A 22,960-nucleotide genomic window follows, 5' to 3' on the forward strand; every position below is an offset into this window, starting at 1 on the left:
ACCTGCACTACTCCAGCCTTGGCGGGGCGGGGGTGGGGGGGGTCTCAATCTTGCTCATATTCTGCACACAGATGCTGCTTACCATCCTTGCCAAATTATCTGGGAAAGCAAGTTCTAGGCTAAAGAAAGCTTTTCATTTGGGGTGGAATGAGGCTGTGAGCTCTGCCATCCCCTGGGTGTCCAGCTTGCACAGCAAGGCATCCCTAAAGGGTCATAGCTAGCCGGGACATAGACAATGTGGGGTTCCCGACGGCCCCTACACACAGAGCTGCCACCTGAATGTACTGGTCCCCCTCTGCTTGCGTCTCCAAGTCTCGAGGTAGCCCTGATGGCCATCATTTGCTGCTCGCAGGTGAGGTGGTCGATCTCAGCGTGGAGACGATTTCCCAAGACGCAGACCAGCTGAAAGCCCCCTTGGCCAGGGTCCTCCTGTGTGGACGCTCTGATCACGATGGCGAGGCCATAGTCCCATGGTGTGGAGCTGCTAAGCCAGCTCAGCAGTGAATCCGATTCCTGGTTACCGCGCGTCTTCCTCTTTTAGGCGACCGCTTCCCTCGCTGGGCTCCCTGGCTCTCTGCTGTGGCCAGGGAGTGCAGTGGAGGATGGCCCAGGTGCTTGGGCCCTGCACCCCATGGGAGACCAGGAGAAGCACCTGGCTCCTGCCATCGGATCAGCGCGGTGCGCCGGCCGCAGTGCGCCTACCGCGGCGGCCATTGGAGGGTGAACCAACGGCAAAAAGGAAGACCTTTCTCTCTGTCTCTCTCTCTGCTGTCCACTCTGCCTGTCAAAAATAAAAAAATAAAAATTAAAAAAAAATTAACTGTATGAGAAAAATTACATTACCTTCAAAGGAGTGAGAGTGTGATTCACACTGACCTCTCCACAGGGGCAACGGAGGCAAGGAGACAGCAGAAGGATGTCTCCCATGTACTCGGAGGATTCCAAATTGTCAAGATTTATAGAAAGTGATCAACCCCACTAATAACCAGAAAAATACAAATTAAAACACACGAGACGCCATCACACACCCACATGGTTGGCAACACCTTTAAACTATTTGCGCAGTTACGCGTTCTACTGTGGAACAATTTTCATATGTAGAACTATTACAAACAACACTACCATAGTCATTGTTACCTAGTACATGTGCATGTTAATTTCTCTAGGATACAACCCAATTGCTATGGTTTAGGTATGGTTTGTCCCCTCCAAAACTCATGTTAAAAGTTGGTCCTCAGCCAGCGCTGTGGCTCACTAGGCTAATCCTCCGCCTGCAGCGCTGGCACCCCAGGTTCTAGTCCTGGTTGGGGTGCCAGATTCTATCCTGGTTGCTCCTCTTCCAGTCCAGCTCTCTGCTGTGGCCCGGGAGGGCAGTGGAGGATGACCCAAGTGCTTGGGCCCTGCACCCGCATGGGAGACCAGGAGGAAGCACCTGGCTCCTGGCTTTGGATCGGCACAGCGCGCCGGCCGTAGCAGCCATTTGGGGGGTGAATCCATTGAAAGGAAGACCTTTCTTTCTGTCTCTCTCTCTCTAACTCTGCCTGTCCAAAAAAAAAAAAAAAGGTTGGTCCTCAACGAAACAATGGCACTGAGAGGTGCTGGGCCCTTTCAGAGGCTCTGTCTCAGAAGGGACAGGTGCCGTCCTCACAGGACTAGGTTACTCTTGCAGGAGTGAGTTCTCACTCTCGTAGGACTGGATTCAGTACCAGCGATGCCGCTTGTTAGAAAGTGAGGCTGCCTCTCGTGCGGTGTCTCTTTGACACACACTCACTTGCCCGTCCACTTTCTGGCATGCTGTGAACGCAACAAGAGGCCCTCACCAGAAGCCGAGCAGATGCCAGTTCCATGCCTCCAGAACTATGATCCACAAAACACTTCTTTGCTTTATAAATGATCCAATCTGGGGAATTTGTTATGCAACAGAAAATGGACTGAGACACCAAAACCGCATGCTGTCTACAAGAGATCCACTTGACAACGACATGGCTAGAGGCCAGCATCGTGGCACAGAAGGTTAAGCCGCCACCTGCAACACCAGCATGCCATGTGGCACTGCTTCAAGTCCTGGCTGCTCCACTTCCTATGCAACTCCCTGCTAATGCACCTGGGAAAGCAGCAGAAGATGACCCAAGTCCTTGGGCCCCTGAACCCACGTGGGAGACCTGGAACAAGCTCCTGGCTCCTGGCTTCAGCCTGACCCAGCCGAGGCCATTGCAGCCATTTGGGGAATGAACCAGGATATGGAGGATTCTCTCTCTCTCTCTCTCTCTCTCTCTCTCTCTCTCTCTCTCCCTCTCTCTCTCTCTCTCTCTCTCTCTCTTTATCCTCCTCTGTAACTCTGTTTTTCAAATAAATAAATAAGTCTTTCCTAAAAAAACATAATGACATGGATAGGTTGGAAGTAAAAAGATTAAAAATATATATACTATGCAAACAATCAAAATCATCAGCGCTAAAGTAATATGAAATAAAGTAGACTTTGAAGAAAATTACTAAGGACAAAGAGGAATATATGTTACATAATAATGAAAGAATTAACCCTTTAGGAATATTCAGCAATTCTAAATACATCAAACAAGAAAACTTCAAAACACTTGATGAAAAAACTGAGAGTAGAAGGACAAATAGACAAATCCAAAATTATAGCTGGGGACTTCAATATCCCACTTTATTAGTCTCTTTCATCTCTATGACATTCGGGGGGCAGGCCAACTTTATGAAGAGAAGAGGTCAATTTAGCTTCCAGTGTGGGAGCTTCAAGGGCATGGTGCTGGCACCGGCTCAGCTCTGCCGAGGGCACTCCTGGCAATGTCACATCAAGGCGAGTGGCAGTGGCAGGAGCAAGTGCTAGAGTGAGAGATCACACCTCAAAACAGGAAGCCAGAGAGGGGCTGGGGTCCCACGGCTCCTTCCAAGGACATGTTCTCCCTGGACCTGAGGACTTACCAGTAGGCCCCACCCCTCGGAATCCCATCTCACGGAGGACCGAGCCTCCAACACGTGGAATACGGTGGGCAAACTACACCTGCACTGTGGCACTCACTCTCAGAAACTGATAGAACACAGAAAGCCGGGAAGGGTGTAGAAAAACTGAACAGGAAAGCCGAACAACAGACTCCAGCCCACAGTCAGAGAGCTCTCCACTGAACCACAACAGAAAACACATTCTTCTCATGCATGGACGGTACACAGACCATTGGGTCATATAATAAGCCTTAAAATTCAGATTATACTGAATATGTCCTCTGATCATAATGGAATCAACCAAAAATCAATATAGAAAGTCAAAAGAAAAACCTCCAAATACTTCAGAATTAAATGACACACTGCCAAGTAATCCGTGGGTTTATGCATTTTTTAAAATTATAAAGGGTGGGGCCAGCACTGTGGCACAGAGGGTTAAAGCCCAAGCCTGCAGTGCCGGCATTACATATGGGCGCCGGTTTCATATGAGTCCCGGCTGCTTCTCTTCCAATCTAGCTCTCTGCTATGGCCTGGGAAAGCAGTGGAAGATGGTCCAACTCTTTGGGACCCTCACCCACATGGAAACCCAGAGAAAGCTCCTGGGTTCTGGCTTCAGATCAGCTCAGTTCTGGTCACTGAGGTCATTTGGGGAGTGAACCAGCGGAATGGAAGACCTCTCTCTCTCTCTGGCTCTACCTCTTTCTGTAACTCTGTCTTTCAAATTTCAATTTTTTTGAAAGCTTCCAATCATGAATACCATGATCTTTCTCTCTGTCTCTCTCTCACTGTCTACAACTCTACCTGTCAAATAAAAAAAAAAAAAAGAACAATGAACTGAGTACCCAAAAATGGCTAAAAGATTAGATTTTAAGTATACTCACTATAAAAAATAAGCAGTAAGTAATAGATATGTTAATTTTCTTGATCTAATTATTACACAATAGACACATGTATCAAAGCAGCATCTTCTACACCATAAATATATATATAATTTTTATGTCAATTTTAGAAAGTTCCATAATACTTAGAGTTTGCAGTAAATAAATGTGAACTGACAACTTTCACCTGAACTAAACCACATGAAGCAAAGACGGATGGAATAGTTCCTTCCAGATTTTCTTCAAATTTTGCAGAGTCAGGAAATCCAGAAGTGAAGTTCCTTCCAAGCTCCCAGAAAACATAACAGCAATTAGGGGTGTGTTCTTAATTACCACGGCGGATAAGGGAAGACAGCCATGCCAGTCACAAGTGTCAACAACGCTTGACGCACCTGGCACCCAACGTGGATGCTAACTTCCCCCTGGAAGCCACGGCAAGAGGGAGTTAAAAAACAACAGCAGCAACGCCAACAACTAGCGATTCGAGGACTACATTGGGAAAATAAGGATCGTGGTTCTACACGGAAAATGTGAGAATACAAGCAGAGAGTCGCAGAATCATCCCACCCTGTCTTGGAATCACAGCCCAAAACTATGATGCTAAATTTTTGTTCTGTTAATGGACTGATGAGCTTTATCTTCCAAGCATGGAAGTGATGAATGAGTCACCTGCAATTTAAAAATGTAATAATGAACTTGACGTTGCTCCACCCAGACCCATTTCTCAGATAACCACCAACCTGGGGGCAACTACCCTCCTACAGCAATGAGCCCAGCAAAGTTAGTTACTAATTAGGAAAAAATCATCCAATTATGCCAACCTGCTGAGGCTGGCAAGCATATTTACTCCATGTAGGCAGAATTTCATGCAGAACACCCCTGGGAATTGTCTATAAAAAGGCTAACAAAACGGTTGATATGAGAAGGCGCTCCATCTGGCTCTCCCGACCACAGTTCTGTGACCCGCCTGCCCTGACACCATGTCTCTTCGGCTTTCCAGCGGATCCCGGAGGTCCGGTACCCGCCCCAGCACAGGCTCGCTCAGGCTGTCCAGCGCGGCAGGCAGCTTTGGGGCTGGAAATGCTTGCGGCGTCCCTGGAATCGGAAGTGGCTTCTCCTGTGCCTTCGGTGGCAGCTCCCTGGCGGGGAGTGCAGGGGGAAGCAGCTCCTGTGCCGGCTTCACCGTGAACGAGGGCGGCCTCCTCTCGGGCAATGAGAAGGTGACCATGCAGAACCTCAACGACCGGCTGGCCTCCTACCTGGACAACGTGCGCGCCCTGGAGGAGGCCAACGCCGAGCTGGAGCAGAAGATCAAGGCCTGGTATGAGCAGTACGGGCCTGGCTCGTGCCGTGGCCTGGATCACGACTACAGCAGGTACCTCCCAATCATCGAGGACCTGAAAACCCAGGTAAGAAACTGCACTTTGCAATCTTTTTACGGATTTTCATTTCTTTTAATGGAATTCCGAACACGTGTATCATTGCTACCTGTAATTTCTTAAAGGCACTTGCAATTTAACTTGGGAAATCATCATTGACTAGAGTCTGTTGAAAACTCCATGGTACAAATGTCATTGACTATGTAGTAATTAAACTGATTATGATTCTTTCCAATTCCTAATCTATTAAAAAAAAGTGCTTCTTGAGTTTTCCTTACCATGATGAGGCCTTTAAAGTGTCACACCCCCCGTTTCTAGATCATCGCTGCCACCACTAGCAACGCCAACACCGTGCTGCAGATCGACAACGCCAGGCTGACGGCCGACGACTTCAGACTCAAGTAAGTGGAGGCACAGGGCGAGGCGAATGGATCGCAAATAAGATAAAGCAGTCAAATAAAAGCAATGCCGAGCAAACCCCACTTATTTTTCATCCCTCCATTAACTATTCCCATTCTGAAACTGCAAAACACAGATTTAGAATAAGCAGAGTGTTATCACTTTTTTTATACTGTGGTTATGAAATAAAAAGTGTCAACCGCTATAAACCTGGTACCCAATAACCTCGTTCTCCTTCTGTCAAATAATTCGAAATCGGCAGTAATTATTACCATGCAAGAAACTTTGAAACTGCCCTGTGGCCAGAGCCGCCACTTCAGAGCTGCAGAATTTTAGCACTTGTCACTGCCCAGTGGTTACATCCCTGATGGTGATGCACCGTCCGGTTGCCGGCCCCCCTGCAGGTATGAAAACGAGCTGGCTCTCCACCAGAGCGTGGAGGCCGACGTGAACGGGCTGCGCCGAGTGCTGGATGAGATCACTCTGTGCAGAACCGACCTGGAGATTCAGTACGAAACCCTCAGCGAGGAAATGACCTACCTCAAGAAGAACCACAAGGAGGTGAGAGCAGCTCGTCTCCTCCTGCTGTCCCCCGGGCGGGAGAGGATGCACTTCACCTCTGAGGGAAGGGGTCCGTGCCACGTTTGTCTGCACAGACATCAGATTATCCGTACAGATTCACACTTGCTCTCTCTCAGCAGGTTTCCCATGGGAACAAAAGGAATCAGGTTTTCCAGACCAGTGAGGATTATAAGAGCAGTGTCTGGCTCCGTCATTATAGCTCAGATAAGGAGATCCACTTAGGAGATTACACCTAATTAGACACAGCAAATATCCTTTCAGGACATCCCAAGAAAGCTAGATCGAAATTTCTGTGGACTTAAAACCCGAAACTATTGACTTCACACGCACATTAAGTGCACAGATTTAACATGAATGTATATTCTTAGCCAGTGTGGCTATAACAATGATGAGATGGAACTGTTGGACCAGAATTTAGACACCCAAGTAGACGGTGTGCTTCCAGAGTGGCCACTGTGGGGAGCCACCTTGAAGTCTGGGTGTGTGGCTATTGCATCTTTGGGATGGCTTTCAGAGCCACCATCTTCTCACAACAGATCAAACTAAATAGCTTGGACCGTTGAAAATGATATTTTTTAAAGATGATTTGTTTACTTGAAAGGCAAAGTGACAGAGAGAGAGAGAGAGAGAGAGAGAGATCTTCCACTGGTTTGCTCCCTAAATGGCCACAACAGCCAGGTGTGGGCCAGGCTGAAGCCAGCAGCCAGAAACTTCCTCCTGGTCCCCCATCTGGTGGCAGGGTCCAAGCACCTGGGCCATCCTCTGCTGCTTTCCCAGGCGCATGAGCAGGAACTGGATTGGAAGTGAAGTGGTAGGGACTCAACCCAGTGCTCTGATACGAGGTGTTACAGAGGCAGCTTAACCCGCTGCACCACAACGCAGGCCCCTGAATTGGATAAACAGCCAAAAGACTGCCACAGTCAAGGCAAATGCACAATGCCTTAAGAATCAAGCTAAGAATTCTGCGTTATTAGCTATGAGGTTGTCTTGCAAACACCATCAATCGAATAACAACATTTATTTGGCTGTCTGGGCTCAAGTGTGGTTATAGCCCAAGGCAGTCAAGGTTTTGATAAAACTGAAAGCATTTGATGGTTTTAATGCCTCATAGGCAGACCCACATACATCTTTTCCCCCTTTTTTTTCTGCTTGAATTGGGGGAGTTTGCAGTAAAGCCTCAGAAGTAAAGAGCACATCTGGAGATAGAGAGGGTAGAGGACCCATTGAAGAAGCAGCCCTGGCCCCGGGGATTTGCCGCAGGTGGCCCAGGAGGCCTCTCAGCACCACTGCGACCGCTCGGAGGGTGGGGAGAGGCAGAAACGCGGGCTGACTGGGACATTGCCGTTCCCACGGTCTTAGCAGAGCCGCGTGCCACACACTCACACACACATGCACACGCACGCATGTGTGCACTAGTTTATTTACAAATTTTTCAATGGTTCAGAATTATTGAAACCCAGTCCTTGCACCAGGCTTGTGCTGTCTGGGTCAGAACGTGGCTGAGTTAAGCACACTTCAGGGCTGGCTCCACAAAGGGGAAGACATTTGTACTACAAACAAACAGAATCAGAGACCGGAGACAACGCATGTGCAATGTTTTAAGGACTTCCGTTTGGACAAGGCATTAAGGCTGGTTCTGGTTTTAGAAACAGAAATCAAAATAGGGAGTGAGCTCACCATCTTAGAGAGTGAAGTCAGCGGGACAGGCGATGTAAAATGTGGGCGGTGGATGGAGGTCGTGCACAGCCCGGAGAGGGAAGCTGGGAGCCTTGAACCCTGCCATAGCCAGGCGCCCAGACTTTCCGGAGATGCCCGCATCGCTGAGCTGAGCGCTTTCTGCCCCCAGGAGATGCAGGTCCTGCAGTGCGCAGCCGGCGGCAACGTGAACGTGGAGATGAACGCGGCGCCCGGCGTGGACCTCACGCTGATGCTGAACAACATGCGCGCCGAGTACGAAGCCCTGGCCGAGCACAACCGCAGGGACGCCGAGGCCTGGTTCAACGAGAAGGTGAGTCTGGTGCGGAGCGCGCCCCTCCTGCGCGGCGGTGTCGCGTCCCCGTCCCTAAGACGGCGCCCCTGCTTCCGTGTTGCAGAGCGCGTCCCTGCAGCAGCAGATCTCGGAGGACGTGGGCGCCACCACTTCTGCCCGCAACGAGCTGACGGAGATGAAGCGCACCCTGCAGACGTTGGAGATCGAGCTGCAGTCCCTCCTGGCCACGGTAGGGGGAGGACAGGGTCTTGCCGCCCCCTGGGTCACCGCTTCAGAGAGGGGCCAGCTGGCGCTAAGGCCCTCTGCACTGTTGTAAACACCTGTCTTTGCTTTGTGGTCTCGGTCAAGGAAGCAACTTTGTTTTTTAAAGATTTATTTATCTGTTTGAAACTCAGAGTTACAAAGCGAGACAAGGGACAGCGATAGAGATCTTCCATCTGCTGCTGGTTTACTCCCCAAAATGCCACAATGGCTGGGGCCGGGCCAGGCAGAAGCCAGGAGCCAGGAGCTTCTTCCAGGTCTCCCACGTGGGTGGCAGGGGCCCACGCACTTGAGCTTTCTGCTGCTCCCCCAGGCGCATTAGCAGGGGGAGCTGGATCGGAAGTGGAGCAGCCAGGACTGGAAGCAGCGCCCACTTGGGATACCAGGGTTGCGGGTGGTGCTTTACCTGTGACCCCACAGCACCAGCCCCAATCTGCTATATTTTCATATTTATCTTAAAACATGAGAATAGGATTGTAGGCACAGGTCTCTGGCTGACTTGTCAAGATGCCTGTGTCACATCTTAGAGTACCTGGGGACAAATCGCAGCTCCAGCTTTGACTCCAGCTGCCTCCCATGCGGGAGTCCTGGATTGAGTTCCTAGCTTCTAGCTTTAGACCCAGCATTTGGGGAGTGAACCAGTAGATGAGATTGCTCTCGCTCTCGCTCTCACTCTCGCTCACTCACTCTTTATCTCTTTCTCTCTCTCACTCGCTCATGAAGTTTTTAAAAAATGTTTAAATGATAGAATTGTGTACTTAGCAGCTAAAGCAACAATGCCAATGTCTTTGTTCTACTAGAAAGCAAGTTTTGCTCTCTTTTAAGCAGTACCAGTCATCTTAATTATGTGCTGATGTGAAATCTAAAACAATTATAGGTAGAGAAGAGAAAAATCAAGTCTCCAAGAGACCCCCGCGTAGCTGTGTATCCGTCTCAGTCTCTCTGTTTCGTCCCCTGACAGAAACACTCCCTGGAGTGCTCCCTGACGGAGACCGAGGGCAACTACTGCACACAGCTCGCGCACATCCAGGCCCAGATCGGGGCCCTGGAGGAGCAGCTGCACCAGGTCAGAACCGAGACCGAGGGCCAGAAACTTGAGTACGAGCAGCTGCTGGACATCAAGGTCCACCTGGAGAAGGAGATCGAGACCTACTGCCTCCTCATAGGAGGAGATGAAGGGTAGGTGACGGGCTGGGCCGGAAGAGGCCATCTCCACAAGGTTCTCTGTACCTGCAGACTCCGCAAGCTCAGGTCAAGGACATGGGGTGGGGGTGGGGGGAGCGCATCTTCACTGAGCAGGCCTAGATGGTGTTCTTGTCATTACCCCCTATTTGCATAGAATTTACGTTGTATTAGATGTTGTGAGTAGGTCTTAAAGTATACGGAAGGATACACATACCTTATATGCAAAGACTATGCCCTTTTGTATAAAGGACTTGAGCATCTGCAGATTTGGGTACCCCCGGGGGGTCCTGGAGCCAATCTCCCACGGATACGGAGAGAGAACTGTCTTGGAATCCATTTGAAACTTCACTCTTGACAGTGAACTTGAACATATGTGGCTGCATTTGTTGTCGTGAATGCAAAAGTCGAACATAATATTCTCTGGCCAAGATGCAAATTAGCAACATCTTACAAAACCAAAATACAACAAGCCCTGGGTTTAAGGCATGGAGAGGAAAAAATGTCACTTCTTTAGGTCAGAAGCAGAGTAGGCTCAACTCTGGAACCCCTTCAATAGTTCCCACCAAAAAGCTAGAGAGAAAAGCTTCCGGGTGCAGCTGGAACACAAGGCGTTCTCTCTAAATTGCCGTCTCTCGGGGATGTTTCCACAGGGCTTGCAAAACTAGCAGTTACAAGTCTAAAGATTACGGCTCCGGAAGTGTGGGCAATCAAGTCAAAGGTAATGTGAATGGCATTGGGTTGCTGGGCTCACGTCCTCATTTTCTATGCACAGGTTGCTTCTCTATCACCGTGGCTTGGTGAGAATCCATGTAACACAGAGACTGTAGTAGGGACCGTGTGCTGGGTGTCTGACTTAGTCAGCGGTGTGCGCTCATTTCAAACAAAGCAGCCTGTCACCAAGATTTTGCTTGTTAAAATGGCAAATTTTTTGTTTATTAACACATAACACCTGTACATTTGTATGGGGCCTAATGCCACATTTAGACATTTGTGTACAGCATCAACTGAGTAAAGGAGTCAAAATCCACCAGCATCAGTCTAAATATTTGTACTTAAAGCATAGTCTATCATACATAGAAATCATATTTCTCTAATATGATTGCTGAGTCATCTCTTCTCAACGCTCTATAAATCTCCTCTGAAATTCCAATTTTCAGATTCGACAAAAGCCATCGTGGTGAAGAAAGTTCTTGAAGAGGTAGACCAACGTAGCAAAATTCTGACCACCAGGCTCCACTCCCTGGAAGAGAAATCTCAAAGCAATTAACCTAAGACACGACAGAGACCATGTGCCAAATATCCACAGAGAAAATGTAGCTTTCTGGAAAAATGAGCAACTCAAGAAAAACGTCCGTCTTACTGTCTTTCTGTTCCTTTCTCTTTCTGGCAATCAATCGCAGATCTCCCCGTTCATGTGGAATAATGTCACATACAATTATTGTGATTCACACCGGATTGCCCTACCAAAATCTGTCGTCCGTTCTTTATATTCAATAAAGCCTCTTCCTTCAGCAAGCTATCTCGCGTGGTGTTGCCTCTCTAAAACGTTCACATCCGGGATACAGATATATGAACAACTACCAATTTTTTTATTTATGTGAAATCTTTAAAAATAATTAGCAGGGGCCGGCACCGCGGCTCACTAGGCTAATCCTCCGCCTTGCGGCGCCGGCACACCAGGTTCTAGTCCCAGTCGGGGCGCCAGATTCTGTCCCAGTTGCCCCTCTTCCAGGCCAGCTCTCTGCTGTGGCAAGGGAGTGCAGTGGAGGATGGCCCAAGTCCTTGGGCCCTGCACCCCATGGGAGACCAGGAGAGGCACCTGGCCAGCCGCGGCAGCCATTGGAGGGTGAACCAACGGCAAAGGAAGACCTTTCTCTCTGTCTCTCTCTCTCACTGTCCACTCTGCCTGTCAAAATAATAAAAATAAATAAAAATAATTAGCAGGACTGTTGAAAGTTTTACTTAGTATATACTAAGTTGATCTTCTGTATATAAAGATAATAACAAAAATGAATCTTAATGAAGAATGGGATGAGAGAGGGAGTAGGAGATGGGATGGTTGCGGGTGGGAGGGAGGTTATGGGGGCGGGGGGGACCTGCTATAATCCAAAAGTTGTTCTTTCAAAATTTATATTTACTAAATAAAAGTTTTTTAAAAAATAAAATAAAAATAATTAGCAGGTTTCCTCCTAAATTTTCATGAGGTTTTCCCAATAATTCAAAATGAGACAAATTCAGAAGGAATAAAAGCACTTTCACTTGAAGCCCCAACCTGCCACACTTTGACAGAGTAAGTTTATTCCCTTTGATAATAGCTAAAACATATACATCTCAGGTTCTTCATCTGTAAATGGGAATAATAACAGTACTTCTTTTAAATGCTTATTATAAATATGAACAAATCTGCTGCAGGTTAAGCCAACGCTTGGAACATCCGCAGCCCACACTGGAGTGCCTGTTTGGGTCCCGGCACCTCTGCTTCCAATCCAGCTTTCTGCAATGCATCCTGGGAGGCAGCAGGTGAGGGCTCAGGTGCTTCATCCCTACCACCCGTGTTGGGAACCCAGATGGGGTCTGAACTCCTGATTTCGGTTTGGCCCAGCCCTGGCTATTGCAGGCATTTGGGGAGTGACCCAGTAGGTAAAATCAATCTCTCTCAATCTCTCTCTCTCTCTCTCTCTCTTTTTCCTCCCTTGTCTTTCAAGTATATGAAAAAAAGCCATTAAAGTGATAATAAGAAAAAAATTATTCAAAATTACATTTATGGGATAAGCACTCAATAAATATTCATTCGTTTTCATTTTTTAAATTTATTTTTATTTCACTTGAAAGTCCAAGAGAGATTCCATCTGTTGAATCACTCTCCTAGCACCTGCAACAGCCAAAGCTAGACCAGGCCCAAGCCAGTTGCCCAGAATCCAATCCAGGTCTCGCACATGGCTGGCAAGGATCCCAGTTCGTGAGCCATCACCTCCCAGGGAGCTGGAATTGGAAGCAAAGCCAGGGCTCCGACTCAGGCACTTCCATGTGGGAGGTGTGTGTGTCCCAAGCAGCATCGTAACCACTGCGCAAATTCCCGTCCCCACGAACTCCCTTCATGAGACCCAGTATTCACAGTGGTTAACTTTCATATCTCATTCCCTCCCGGATCCATATTCAAGTAATATTCCAAAGAAAAGAGAGGTTATAGCAAAAGTTTTAGAATTAAATGATGCTAATGAAGTCATTAACATAATTGCATTACAAACATACACTATACACACATAACCAATAATAACTTGTATGACACAGTTTTAGCTGACATTTATAACTCTCTTGACCAATGGATTAATTTCTAATAAAGGGAAATAAATTAAATGAACTGAGAATTCCCTCAGATCAAATTACCCCAAAATAATAAAGCTGACCGTCAGTTCTCTAGGGATGAATGATCCATTCACGGAATTTGATTTCGTGTTCCATGTGAAAATATTAAGCAGAAAAGATGACAGAGTCCCTTAAAGCACCATAATTATTCCTCAATGACTTTTTTTGTCTTCTGTTGATACGATCTTAGCCAAAGGCAACTAGAACCAAAATGGCTAATTATGTCCCCCATCAGGTGATTTTTAAAAATGCAATCTCAGAGAAAATTCCACTTAGAAAAAAAAAAAATCTTATACTTGTCCAGATGCCACAGCACTCAATTCTCACCTTCACCGAAACCTCCCTTAGGGGCCGGGCATCTGGCAGAGTGGCTAAGTGGCCCCTTGGCTCACTCACAGCCTTAGGAAAAAGAAAGACTTACCAGCACATCACTGACTGTTCCTCAATAAAAATGCATGCACGCTGGCTGATTTCCTTGTTTTTAAGATTTATTTATTTTTCTTTGAAAGACAGAATTACAGAGAGGGAGAAGCAGAGAGAGAAAAAGAGAGAGAGAATTGATCTTCCATTTGTTGATTCACTCCCCCCAGATGACTGCAACAGCCAAGGCTGGGCCAGGCTGAAGCCAGGCGCCAGGAGCTTCATCTGGGTCTCCCACGTCGGTACAGGGGCCCAAGCGCTTGAGCCATCTTCTACTGCTTTCCCAGGTGTGTTAGCAGGGAGCTGGATCGGAAGTGGAGCAGCCGGGACATGAACGGGCACCTAGATGGGATGATGGGGCTACAGGCAGCAGCTGAACCCGCGGCACCACAGAGTTGGTCCCAGTGGTTGATTCCTTCAAAAATGTGAGTAAATATCTCTTTATATATCAACAGACAGGTAGATAGAGATTGATGGTCAACAGTAGATAGATAGATAGATAGATAGACAGACAGACAGATGGTAGCTTTGATTGGGATGCGGTTTGTTCCCCATGGGTCCATGGGTGGAAGCTTGGTGCCCTGTGTGATGCTCTGGGAGCTGATGGAACCTTTAGGAGGTGGGGCCAGTGGCAGATCTTTAGGTCGCTGGAGGCCCTGGCCCTGGGAGGGGCTAGGGTAGTTCTCCCAGGGGGAGCCTTGGCCACAGCTCACCCTCCCAGCTTCCTACCTCGCTGTGGGATCTCCTTGCACAGGCACGCCTGCCACTCTGATCAACCTAAGGTCCTCACCAGAGGCCAGAGAGAAGGGGCCACGCGATCTTGAACTTTCAGGCTCCAAAACTGTTAGCTAAGCAAACCTCTTTCCTTGGAGAGTCAGCTTGTACTGGGTATTACAGCACCGACAAATTGGCTGATTTGCTTACACACACGTGAACGTGTCACTACCCTTCTGAAAATGCTCCCGAGGGCTCCTGCTGCACCGACAATGAGACGCAGACGGCTTCCGAGGGCCCCAGGGCCCTATCTCCTCCCACAGCTCACACCATCCCCTCCCTCGCTCTAACTGTGTTTCCCCTCATTCACGTCCTGGAATACAAGCTCACTTCTGCCTCAGAGCCTTTGCACCAGCTGTCCCCACTGCCTCAAATGCCCTTTTCCCAGATCTTCCTGTGGCTACTTCCTCCTGACTGTTCCCATCAGAAGAGCTGTCACTGACCACTCTGAGAGCTCTGGAGGTCAAAGGTTATTTCTACCTTCTCCGAACCCTCAGCACCCAGCCCAGCTCCAGGCTCAGGGCTGAATCAAAAATAAATGATGTGACTCAGCTTTGCACCGAAAACAATTCAAAGCTGCACCTCAGGCCCAAAAGGAATTTAAATAATGAGTCATTGCAACTTTAAACTCAGATCGCTCCACCCTGTACCATGATTCACATAATGAATATCAAAAAGGCATCTGTGAAATGTAGTGGGTGCAAAAGAACCAGAGAATCAACTGGGGCTGGGGAGATTCCATGCCAGTGATGTAGCCGAAGCTCTGGGCCACAGTGTGTAGGGTAACAAGAAGCCGTTCTGTAGTAAATGGCCCAGCTGCACACAACGACGAATGTCCTGGGAATATTGGAAAGCAGTGATCTTCTGGCCCAAGTCCTTGGACCCTGCACCCTCGTGAAAGACCCGGATGAAGCTCCTGACCCCCAGCTTCAGCCTGGCCCAGCCCCAGCCATTGCGGCCATTTGGGGAATAAACCAGCAGATGGAAGATTCTCTCTCTTTGTCTCTTCTCTCTCTCTCTCTCTCTCTCTCTCTCTCCCTCCCTCTCTCTCCCTCTCTCTCCCCCACCTTCCAAATAAATAATTTTTTTAACAAAAATACTTTCTCAGCCACAGTCCACAAACATGACCCTAAGCCTTGCCCATGACCCCTGCCCACCACCCAGTAACAACCCATGACAGGCACAGCAGGGGTCTCCAGGATCCCAGCTGCTGGCGTTCACCCCAACCCAAAGGTGCCCATGAATCCAATCATTAGACTCAATATCACAGGTGGCTTTTCCCTTTGCCTTGTTTTTCCCTCTTCCACATCTTCTGCTGCTTTCCCAAGTCATTAGCAGGGAGCTGGATCGGAAGTGGAATAGCCAGGACTCAAACCCGCACCTATATAAGATGCTGGCCCGGCAGGTGGAGGCTCAACCTACTATGCCGCAGTGCCAGCCTCAGGATAGCAGTCTTGAGAGCAGTTAAGGGAGAGGTCTTGAACTGTCTGGATTCCAAACAATTTCCATCCCTTAGCACATGTGTTTCCTTGAGAAAGTTATCTACCTGCTCTGTCCCTCAATTTCCTTGCCTGTAAAATGGGGGTAAAAGTGAAAACACCTACTTCAGAAAACCGTCATGATGATAAAATGCCCAGTCTATGCACTTTGGAGAGTGATGCTTTGTATGAAGCCTCTAGTAAGCATAGCTAGCATGATGATGAAGAAATAAAGATTTAAAAATAAATTCTGTGGGACTAGTGCCGAAGGGTAGTACATTAAGCCTACCCCTGAAGTGCTAGCATTCCATATGGGCACTGGTTCAAGTCCCAGCTGCTCTACTTCTGATCCAGCTCCCTGCTGATAGCCTGGAAAAGCAGCAGAAGATGGCCTTTGTACTTTGGCCCCTGCACCCATGCAGGAGACCCAAAAGAAGCTCCAGGCTCCTGGCTCCTGGCTTGGGATTGGCCCCACCCCAGCTGTTGCTGCCACTTGGGGAGTGAACCAGCAGATGAAAGACCCTTCTCTCTCTCTCTCCCTCTCTCTCTCTCTCTCCCTCTCTCTCTCTCTCTCTCCCCCTGTAACTCTGCTTCTCGTGTAAATAAATAAAATCTTTAAAAAAAAGAATTCTGTGTGATCAGAAAACTTGGGAGATACGGAGGGCTCGGAGCCAGCCTAGTATGTGCCAAGATTCCCCACGAGTGGACTGAGGGCCCAGGAGACAAATGACTGGCTCCGAGTCATGGCTGGGAGTCAGGAGAGACAGCACCCTATCAGCCCTCTCAGGAGTGAACAATGGTCCTCCCTCGTGCACCCCCAGGCTCAGGCAATGCATCAAAGAAATCAACAAGCTGAAAAGAAGTTACAGGAAGTGACCTAAATCTGTTGAGTGTGTGGCCAAAATGGCAAGTGTACAAAGCAAGCAGAGCGCGGGCAGCTCCTAATCCCAGCGACACACAGGGATGCAGCAGCCAAGACGCTCCTGCTGGGGGGGGGGGGGGGGGGGTGGCGGGGGGGGTGGGCAGGCACAACTCTGCCAGGCAGGGAACTTGCTGGGACTGGTCGCGACGCCAGGAAGCGGCTTTCAAACAGCGAAGAGGTTCTGGGTGGCCATACCTGGGACAGCTCGGCTGCAACGCCTGCTTCTCTAGAGGAGCGAGGCTCCTCCGCCCCCATCATCAGCTCACAGGCCTCAGCGAGGCCTCCTCAGCCTTTACACACTGACTTAAGTGCTTCCTCACACATACAGCTACGTACAGCAAGCACCTCCAGCCGCCAGCTTGGACCACCATGATTTTTTAATGCGTATTCATTTATTTTCATCTACTTGAAAGGCAGAGAGAGCTCGAGAGCAAGAGATCTTCCATCTTGCTGGTTCATTTCCCAAATGCCTGCAACGGCTGGGCTTAGGTCAGGCCAAAGCCAGGAGCCAGGAACTCCATCAGGTCTCCCAGTGGGAGGCAGGGGTCCAAGCACTTGGCCGGTCATCCGCTGCCTTCCCAGGATGCACTAGCAGCGAGCTGGGTGAGAAGCCGAGCAGCGAGGCCTCCAAGAAGGTCCTGATGCAGCCGCTGAACCGGCTGCACGCAAGTCCCGCCCTGGCGCGAGCCAAGTTCATTGCTAGGGAAGGGACATGGGCGCTCTCATCTGCAGCTTCTCCCACGACGGCCCCAACCCCGCGGTCATGGAAAGGAGCTCGGGCGACTGGGCCTCACGGAGGTGGCAGATGGGAGATGAGGTCTTGGTGTTAGCAGAAACACAAAAGCAGGGCGAGAACGTAGCTGCTGTGGCTGGGTAGCAGGGTGTGGCTGCGACAGAGGCAGCAGGACCCGGAGGGAGCTTCTGGGGCCGAGCTAAGGGGAAAGTGGAGCTGTAACCAGGCCGCAGTGGGCAGCCTGGGAAGACAAGCGGCCATCTGCAGGCAGAGTCTGCATCTAGGTCAACAGCCGGGCAGCAGGTAGTCTCTCCCTGTTACTCAGCAGAGAAAAAAAAAAAAAAAGTGAATTGTTATTCTGACATTTCTCAACATTGTGAAAAATGCAAGAGAAGATGTGCCATAATTTACATAAAATACAACAAAAATCGCACCCAAGTTCTTCAAAGCAGGCACTGCGACTTGTGAATTTTATTCCCAAGATCCAGCACAGTGCTTTTTAGAAAAGCTCAATTAATGATGGAAAAAAATTGACTTATTACTGGCATGCAAAATATAAACTAAATAGCCAAAAAGTAAACGAACTAAGAGAATGATAAATTACAGAAAATAAATCATAAAATATCCCATCAGTGAACTGAATGGTAAGTGAGAATAGGGCAAGCGTTTAGCCTAGCGGTGAGGGCGCCTGCAGCCCACACCAGGGGTCATGGGTTCACTTCCCAGCTCTGGCTCCCGACCGCAGCTTCCTCTAATGCAGAGCCTGAGAGGCCGCAGGAAGCTCGAGTCACCCAGCTCTTCCCGGCCCTCTGGGAGACCTGGGTCAAGTTCGCGTGTCCCGGCTTTGGCTCTGGCCCCCAGCTCCAGCTGTTAGAGCCATTGTAGGCATCCTGCACCCTCTTTGATCTCGCCTCCCCTAAGCTTAACTTTTAAAAATTAAAAGAAAACTGACTGTAAATCAAACTTCCCATTTCCAGCTCTAAAATCCTTCCGGTTTCATTTTTAGATTCAAGTAAAAGCCAAGAAACCAGGACGGCGACCGATAATGGCCAGATGATTTGGCCTCCCGTCAGCAGTGCTTCCGGTGAAAAGCCAAGGGTGAATTAGGAGCAGGCACCTGTGCTCCAGCCCACCAGGTGTGCAGAGGGACCCAGGAAGCCTGGGGAGACAGGGCTTCAGCTACTCCTCTGCCTGTTTGTGGCAGTCTCTCGTCTTCGCTGGTGTGGTTCTGATTCTAAAATGCGACCTGTGCTTTCCTTCTCAGTCATTCCATGCCAATCAACTTCCTGCCTGTTACAAATCAGCTAAATTCGTCTTGGTTGTTTTGCTCTACACTGACTTTTTTTTTTTCAGTTTTGTTGAGATACAACTCACATTCTATTCAAGTCATCCATTTAACATGCACACTTCAATGGTTTCCAGAATATTCACCAAGTTGTGCAGCTACCCATTAGCATGGCCAACCTCAAATGGAGACCCCCTGTCCATTAGCAGTCATTCCCTGGTCCCCACCACCACCCTGGGCAACCAATAAGCTGTCAGTAATCCCCTGTGCTGTGGCCGGGATCAGCACTCCACGCCCTGTTCTGCTGAATAACATTCTATCGGATAGATAGACCACGCGTTATCCGTTCATCGGATGATGAGCAGTTGGGTTATTTGACACTTCCTGCTCTTAGGAATAATGCTACTATAAACATCCATGTGCAAGCCTTTGTGTAGACATAGGTTTCCACTTCTCTGGGGTATGTCCCTAGGAGTAGAGTTTTGGGGTCCCGTGTTGACTGTAGGTTTAGCCTTTCGAGGAGACACGAGACTGCTTTGCATGGTGCCCACACCACCACCGACCAGCAGCGCTCCTCTGGCTTCAGACCCTCACCAATGCTTTCACCTGATTGTTTACCATAACAATTCTACCGAATATTCATCAGTATCTCATAGTTCCATACAGCCTTTTGAGATCTGTTTTTTTAAGATTTATTTATTTGAAAGTTATAAAGAGAGAAGAGACAGAGAGAGGTCTTCCATCCACTAGTTCACTCCCAGATGGCCGCAATGGCCAGGGTAGGTCAGGCCAAAGTCAGGAGCCAGGAGCTTCTTCAGGGTCTCCCACATACGGGTGGCAGGAGCTGAAGCCCTTGAGCCATCTTCCACTGCTTCCCCAGGTGTATTAGCTGGGAGCTGGATTGGAAGTGGAGCAGCCAGGACTGGAACCTGCACCCCTATAGGATGCGAGTACTGCAGGCCATGTTTTAAGCCACTGGGCTACAATGCCAGCCCTGAGATCTAATATTTTATATAGATTTATGGCACAGCAGGTTAAGCCACAGCTGAGGACCCCACATTCCATATTGGAAAGTTGTCTTGTGTTCCAGCTACTCCACATCCAATCCAGCTCCCTGCTAGTGCGCCTGGGAGACAGCAGAGGGTGCCCCAAGCACTTGACTCCCTGCAGCCCACGTGGGAGACCTGGATGGAGTCCCTGTTTCCTGACTTCGGTCTGGCCCTGCCCTAGTTGCTGCGGGAGTTTGGGGAAACAACCAGCAGACAAAAGATCTCTCTGCTCTCACTCTCTCTCCCCTCTCTGCCTCTCCTCCCTCTGTCACTCTGCCTTTCAAATAAAACTTAAAAATAAACGAAACAATTCCACAAAAATACAGCCAATAGAACTGCAGTTTTCCTGCTTTCTCATAGTGTCAAAAATACAGGCAAGTTAGTGAAGACGGCGCCGTCCTGCAGAGCCCTACTCAGTGCCTGTGAAGATAACACTAGCACAGATGAAAATAAGGGTGCCACGTGATTTTAAAAAGAGGGATTATGCTTCCCAACACCAGCACATCTATGTAGCGTCTGCTCCCCAGGGCTGATGAGGCTCCCAGCCCCGCCATGGACGGCTCTGAGCTGTGCCCTCCGTAGGAGGCGGAGGCTGCCTTCCCTGAGATCATGCCCCTCCTAGGAGAATGCCAAGGGCCGGTAACTGGCTGGTGGGGGGACACAAAGGCCCAACCATCGTGCCTCAACCTGGAACAACTCTGAAAGATGACACAGAGCTGCCCAAAGGATCAGCTGAAGCCTCCATTAAAATAGCATTGTGGTTGGCCTCTCCCGAACCCCAGTCTGCTGCCTCCTCTGTCTTGTGGGTCCCTCTCCCAGGAGAACTCCCTGATAAACCTCTGCACCCACCTCCCCATCTCAGAGTCTCAATCCAAGGAGCAAGAGGTAAGAAAATGGTATAAAGTTACAACAATTAGAACAAGGTGCCCTGGACACAGGAATCCATGCCCCAGAAAAAGACCCTGCTCTCTGTAACCGTAGCATTTTACAATCAGTTGTGGGAAAATAGATTATTCAATAGAGGTCACTGAATAATGAGTTACCCCATGGCCAGGGGCTGGGGTGAGGGCAGTGTTAAACCGTTACCTCGTATCACACACAAAATAAATTCCACAGAGATCACAGAAACAAAAGAAAACTTTTGAAGACTTCAAAAGAATTTTCAAGAGTATTTATGTATCTGGTGAGTGGTAAAAATTTTTTTCTTTTTTGGTCAAAAAAGCAAAGTAAGCATAAGGGAAGATTTGTATCAAGAAAATATTGGGGGCTGGCACCTGCAGTGCCAGCCTCCCATATGGGCGCTGGTTTGCGTCATGGCTGCTCCACTTCTTGTCCAGCTCTCTGCTATGGCCTGGGAAAGCAGTAGAAGATGGCCCAAGTCCTTGGGCCCCTGCACCTGTATGGGAGACCCAGAGGAAGCTCCTGACTCTCGACTTCAGATCAGCGCAGCTCCTGCAATTGCAGCCAATTGGGGAGTGAACCAGCGGATGGAAGACATCTCTCTCTTTCTCTCTCTCTCTGCCTCTCCTTCTCTCAGTGAGTAACTCTGACTTTCAAATAAATAAATAAATAAATCTTTTTTAAAAAATATTGTACAACATGAAGCAAAAACAAAATTCAGAGAAAAAAATGCAAACTTTAGTGAGTATGTTGACAACCGTCCCACCACGCTGGGCACATAGGCAGCTTGGCCAGCCAGCTGTCAGTGCAATTTATCTTGTCTGAGCTGCATCTGGCGCCACCTGCTGTCAGCTGTCTCATCTGTCTAATGTGGAGAGAGGATCCTGCGGCTGCAGCGCCAGAATTGGCAGCCTGACCCATCTCATTCTTCCATCCCCATCCTCTCCCACCCTAACCACTCCCACCTGCCACCTGCCATAGCCCATCTCAGCAGATAAGGACCTTAACCCACGCTCTTTTTGCCGGAAGCAGAGCGGAAGCCAACAGCCCGTTGCTTTATGACTAGACTGTCAGCAATGCTACATGAGCGACTCCAGGGGTTTTCACTACACTTGGCTAGTGTCGCCCATATGTAAACCCATGGACAGTTCTAAAAGCAAGAGATCAGTGATGAATGGGTACGTGGTATCATGAGTAATTCATATAATTCAGTTAGGTACCCACATTAGCATGGCAGCAAGTTTGTAAGCAAAAGGCACTAATGCCTTGGTGAATGGCGCATACATTGGTAAGACATCCAGGGAAAAATTCAGCAGCAGATTTCACAGGCCTTCAAGGAAAGAGCACATCCTGGGAGCCAGCAGTTCCATTTCTAGGAATTTGTCCTTACACAGTCCAACAAATAGATACCTATTTTCCTTGGCCGTGATTAGCATCCTGAAACATTAGCCACGATACAAGTGCAACTATGAAGAATCAGTAGCTGAGTTAAGAAACACCCATTGAAGTCCATCCACGGACAATCACGCGGCCGTGATTGTCCAAGTTCATGCATTGACTGGAAAGATGTCAATCCATCTACTGAGGGAAGGAGAGCAGCGTTCCCAAGACAGTGCCTACAGGACGAGCTACTCTTGCAAACAAGATGATGGTGCACGGATCCCACGCGTGCTCATGGAAAATCCACGATGATTCACATCAAACTGTTAACACTGGCTATTTCAGAAGTAGTGAAAATATGGATGATCTTTATTTAGCACTGCCTGTTTACATTCATTGGTAATTTTTCTAAAGTAAACATGTGCTGTTTGTAAAATGTAAAAATATTTAAAGAAAATCCTTCTGTATATTTAAATGTTTTTATAATGAAAAATCTCTTTAAAAAATAAGCAAGTAATTAGTGGTGCAAACCACTAGAACTATAAGGAAACAAAGTTGTGTGGAGAAGAGGAGACAATAATAGATTTAGGATTGTTGTGAGGGCAGTAAAATTGTTGCAGAAGAAGCCCTGGAAAGGTGATAAAATCCGCATGCGTGGAAAGAACAGACTAGAACGTGATTTTAGGCCTTGCTCCAGGACCAATCACATCAAAAGTACGTCTGGAGACACCCAGACACCTGTCAGGAGTGGATCAGAGCTGGCACATCAACATCCTCTCCTAGCCCTTTTAATGAAATACTTATGCCCATTTACACCCAAAAGGACAGTGGTCGGTCCTGGAATTGCTGGGGACGGCCCTGTGGGGAACGCTCGAGGCTTGCCTGGCACGTGGCTTCTGTCTGCCCCCAGGGACAAGCATCAAAGAAGAGCGATTGCTTGCTGGGATCTGCTCCTCACTCGGTGGTCTCAGCCTCACCACCACCACCGCCGCCGCCGGAGCTGAGTCCTTCTGTT

General features: G+C 48.6%; 1 protein-coding gene across 1 annotated transcript; it reads left to right on the forward strand.

The window, feature by feature from the left end:
- Positions 1-4,822: 4,822 nt before the first annotated feature.
- Positions 4,823-11,135, forward strand: KRT25 (keratin 25). Its single transcript, XM_062215854.1, has 8 exons — positions 4,823-5,251; positions 5,540-5,622; positions 6,025-6,181; positions 8,049-8,210; positions 8,296-8,421; positions 9,415-9,632; positions 10,289-10,356; positions 10,796-11,135. Exons 1-8 carry the CDS (start codon positions 4,823-4,825, stop codon positions 10,903-10,905), a joined length of 1,353 nt encoding a protein of 450 aa, XP_062071838.1. The 3' UTR covers positions 10,906-11,135.
- The last annotated feature ends 11,825 nt before the right edge of the window (positions 11,136-22,960 follow it).

This window comes from Lepus europaeus, chromosome 18 (genome assembly GCF_033115175.1).
Source record: "Lepus europaeus isolate LE1 chromosome 18, mLepTim1.pri, whole genome shotgun sequence".
In the NCBI taxonomy this organism is placed as follows: Eukaryota; Metazoa; Chordata; class Mammalia; order Lagomorpha; family Leporidae; genus Lepus; species Lepus europaeus.

Coding starts and splice junctions, on each gene's coding strand:
- KRT25 (XM_062215854.1), top strand. CDS start 4,823: ATGTCTCTTCGGCTTTCCAGCGGATCCCGGAGGTCCGGTACCCGCCCC. Junction 5,623..6,024: donor GCCGACGACTTCAGACTCAA/GTAAGTGGAGGC, acceptor GCCCCCCTGCAG/GTATGAAAACGAGCTGGCTC. Junction 8,422..9,414: donor TGCAGTCCCTCCTGGCCACG/GTAGGGGGAGGA, acceptor GTCCCCTGACAG/AAACACTCCCTGGAGTGCTC.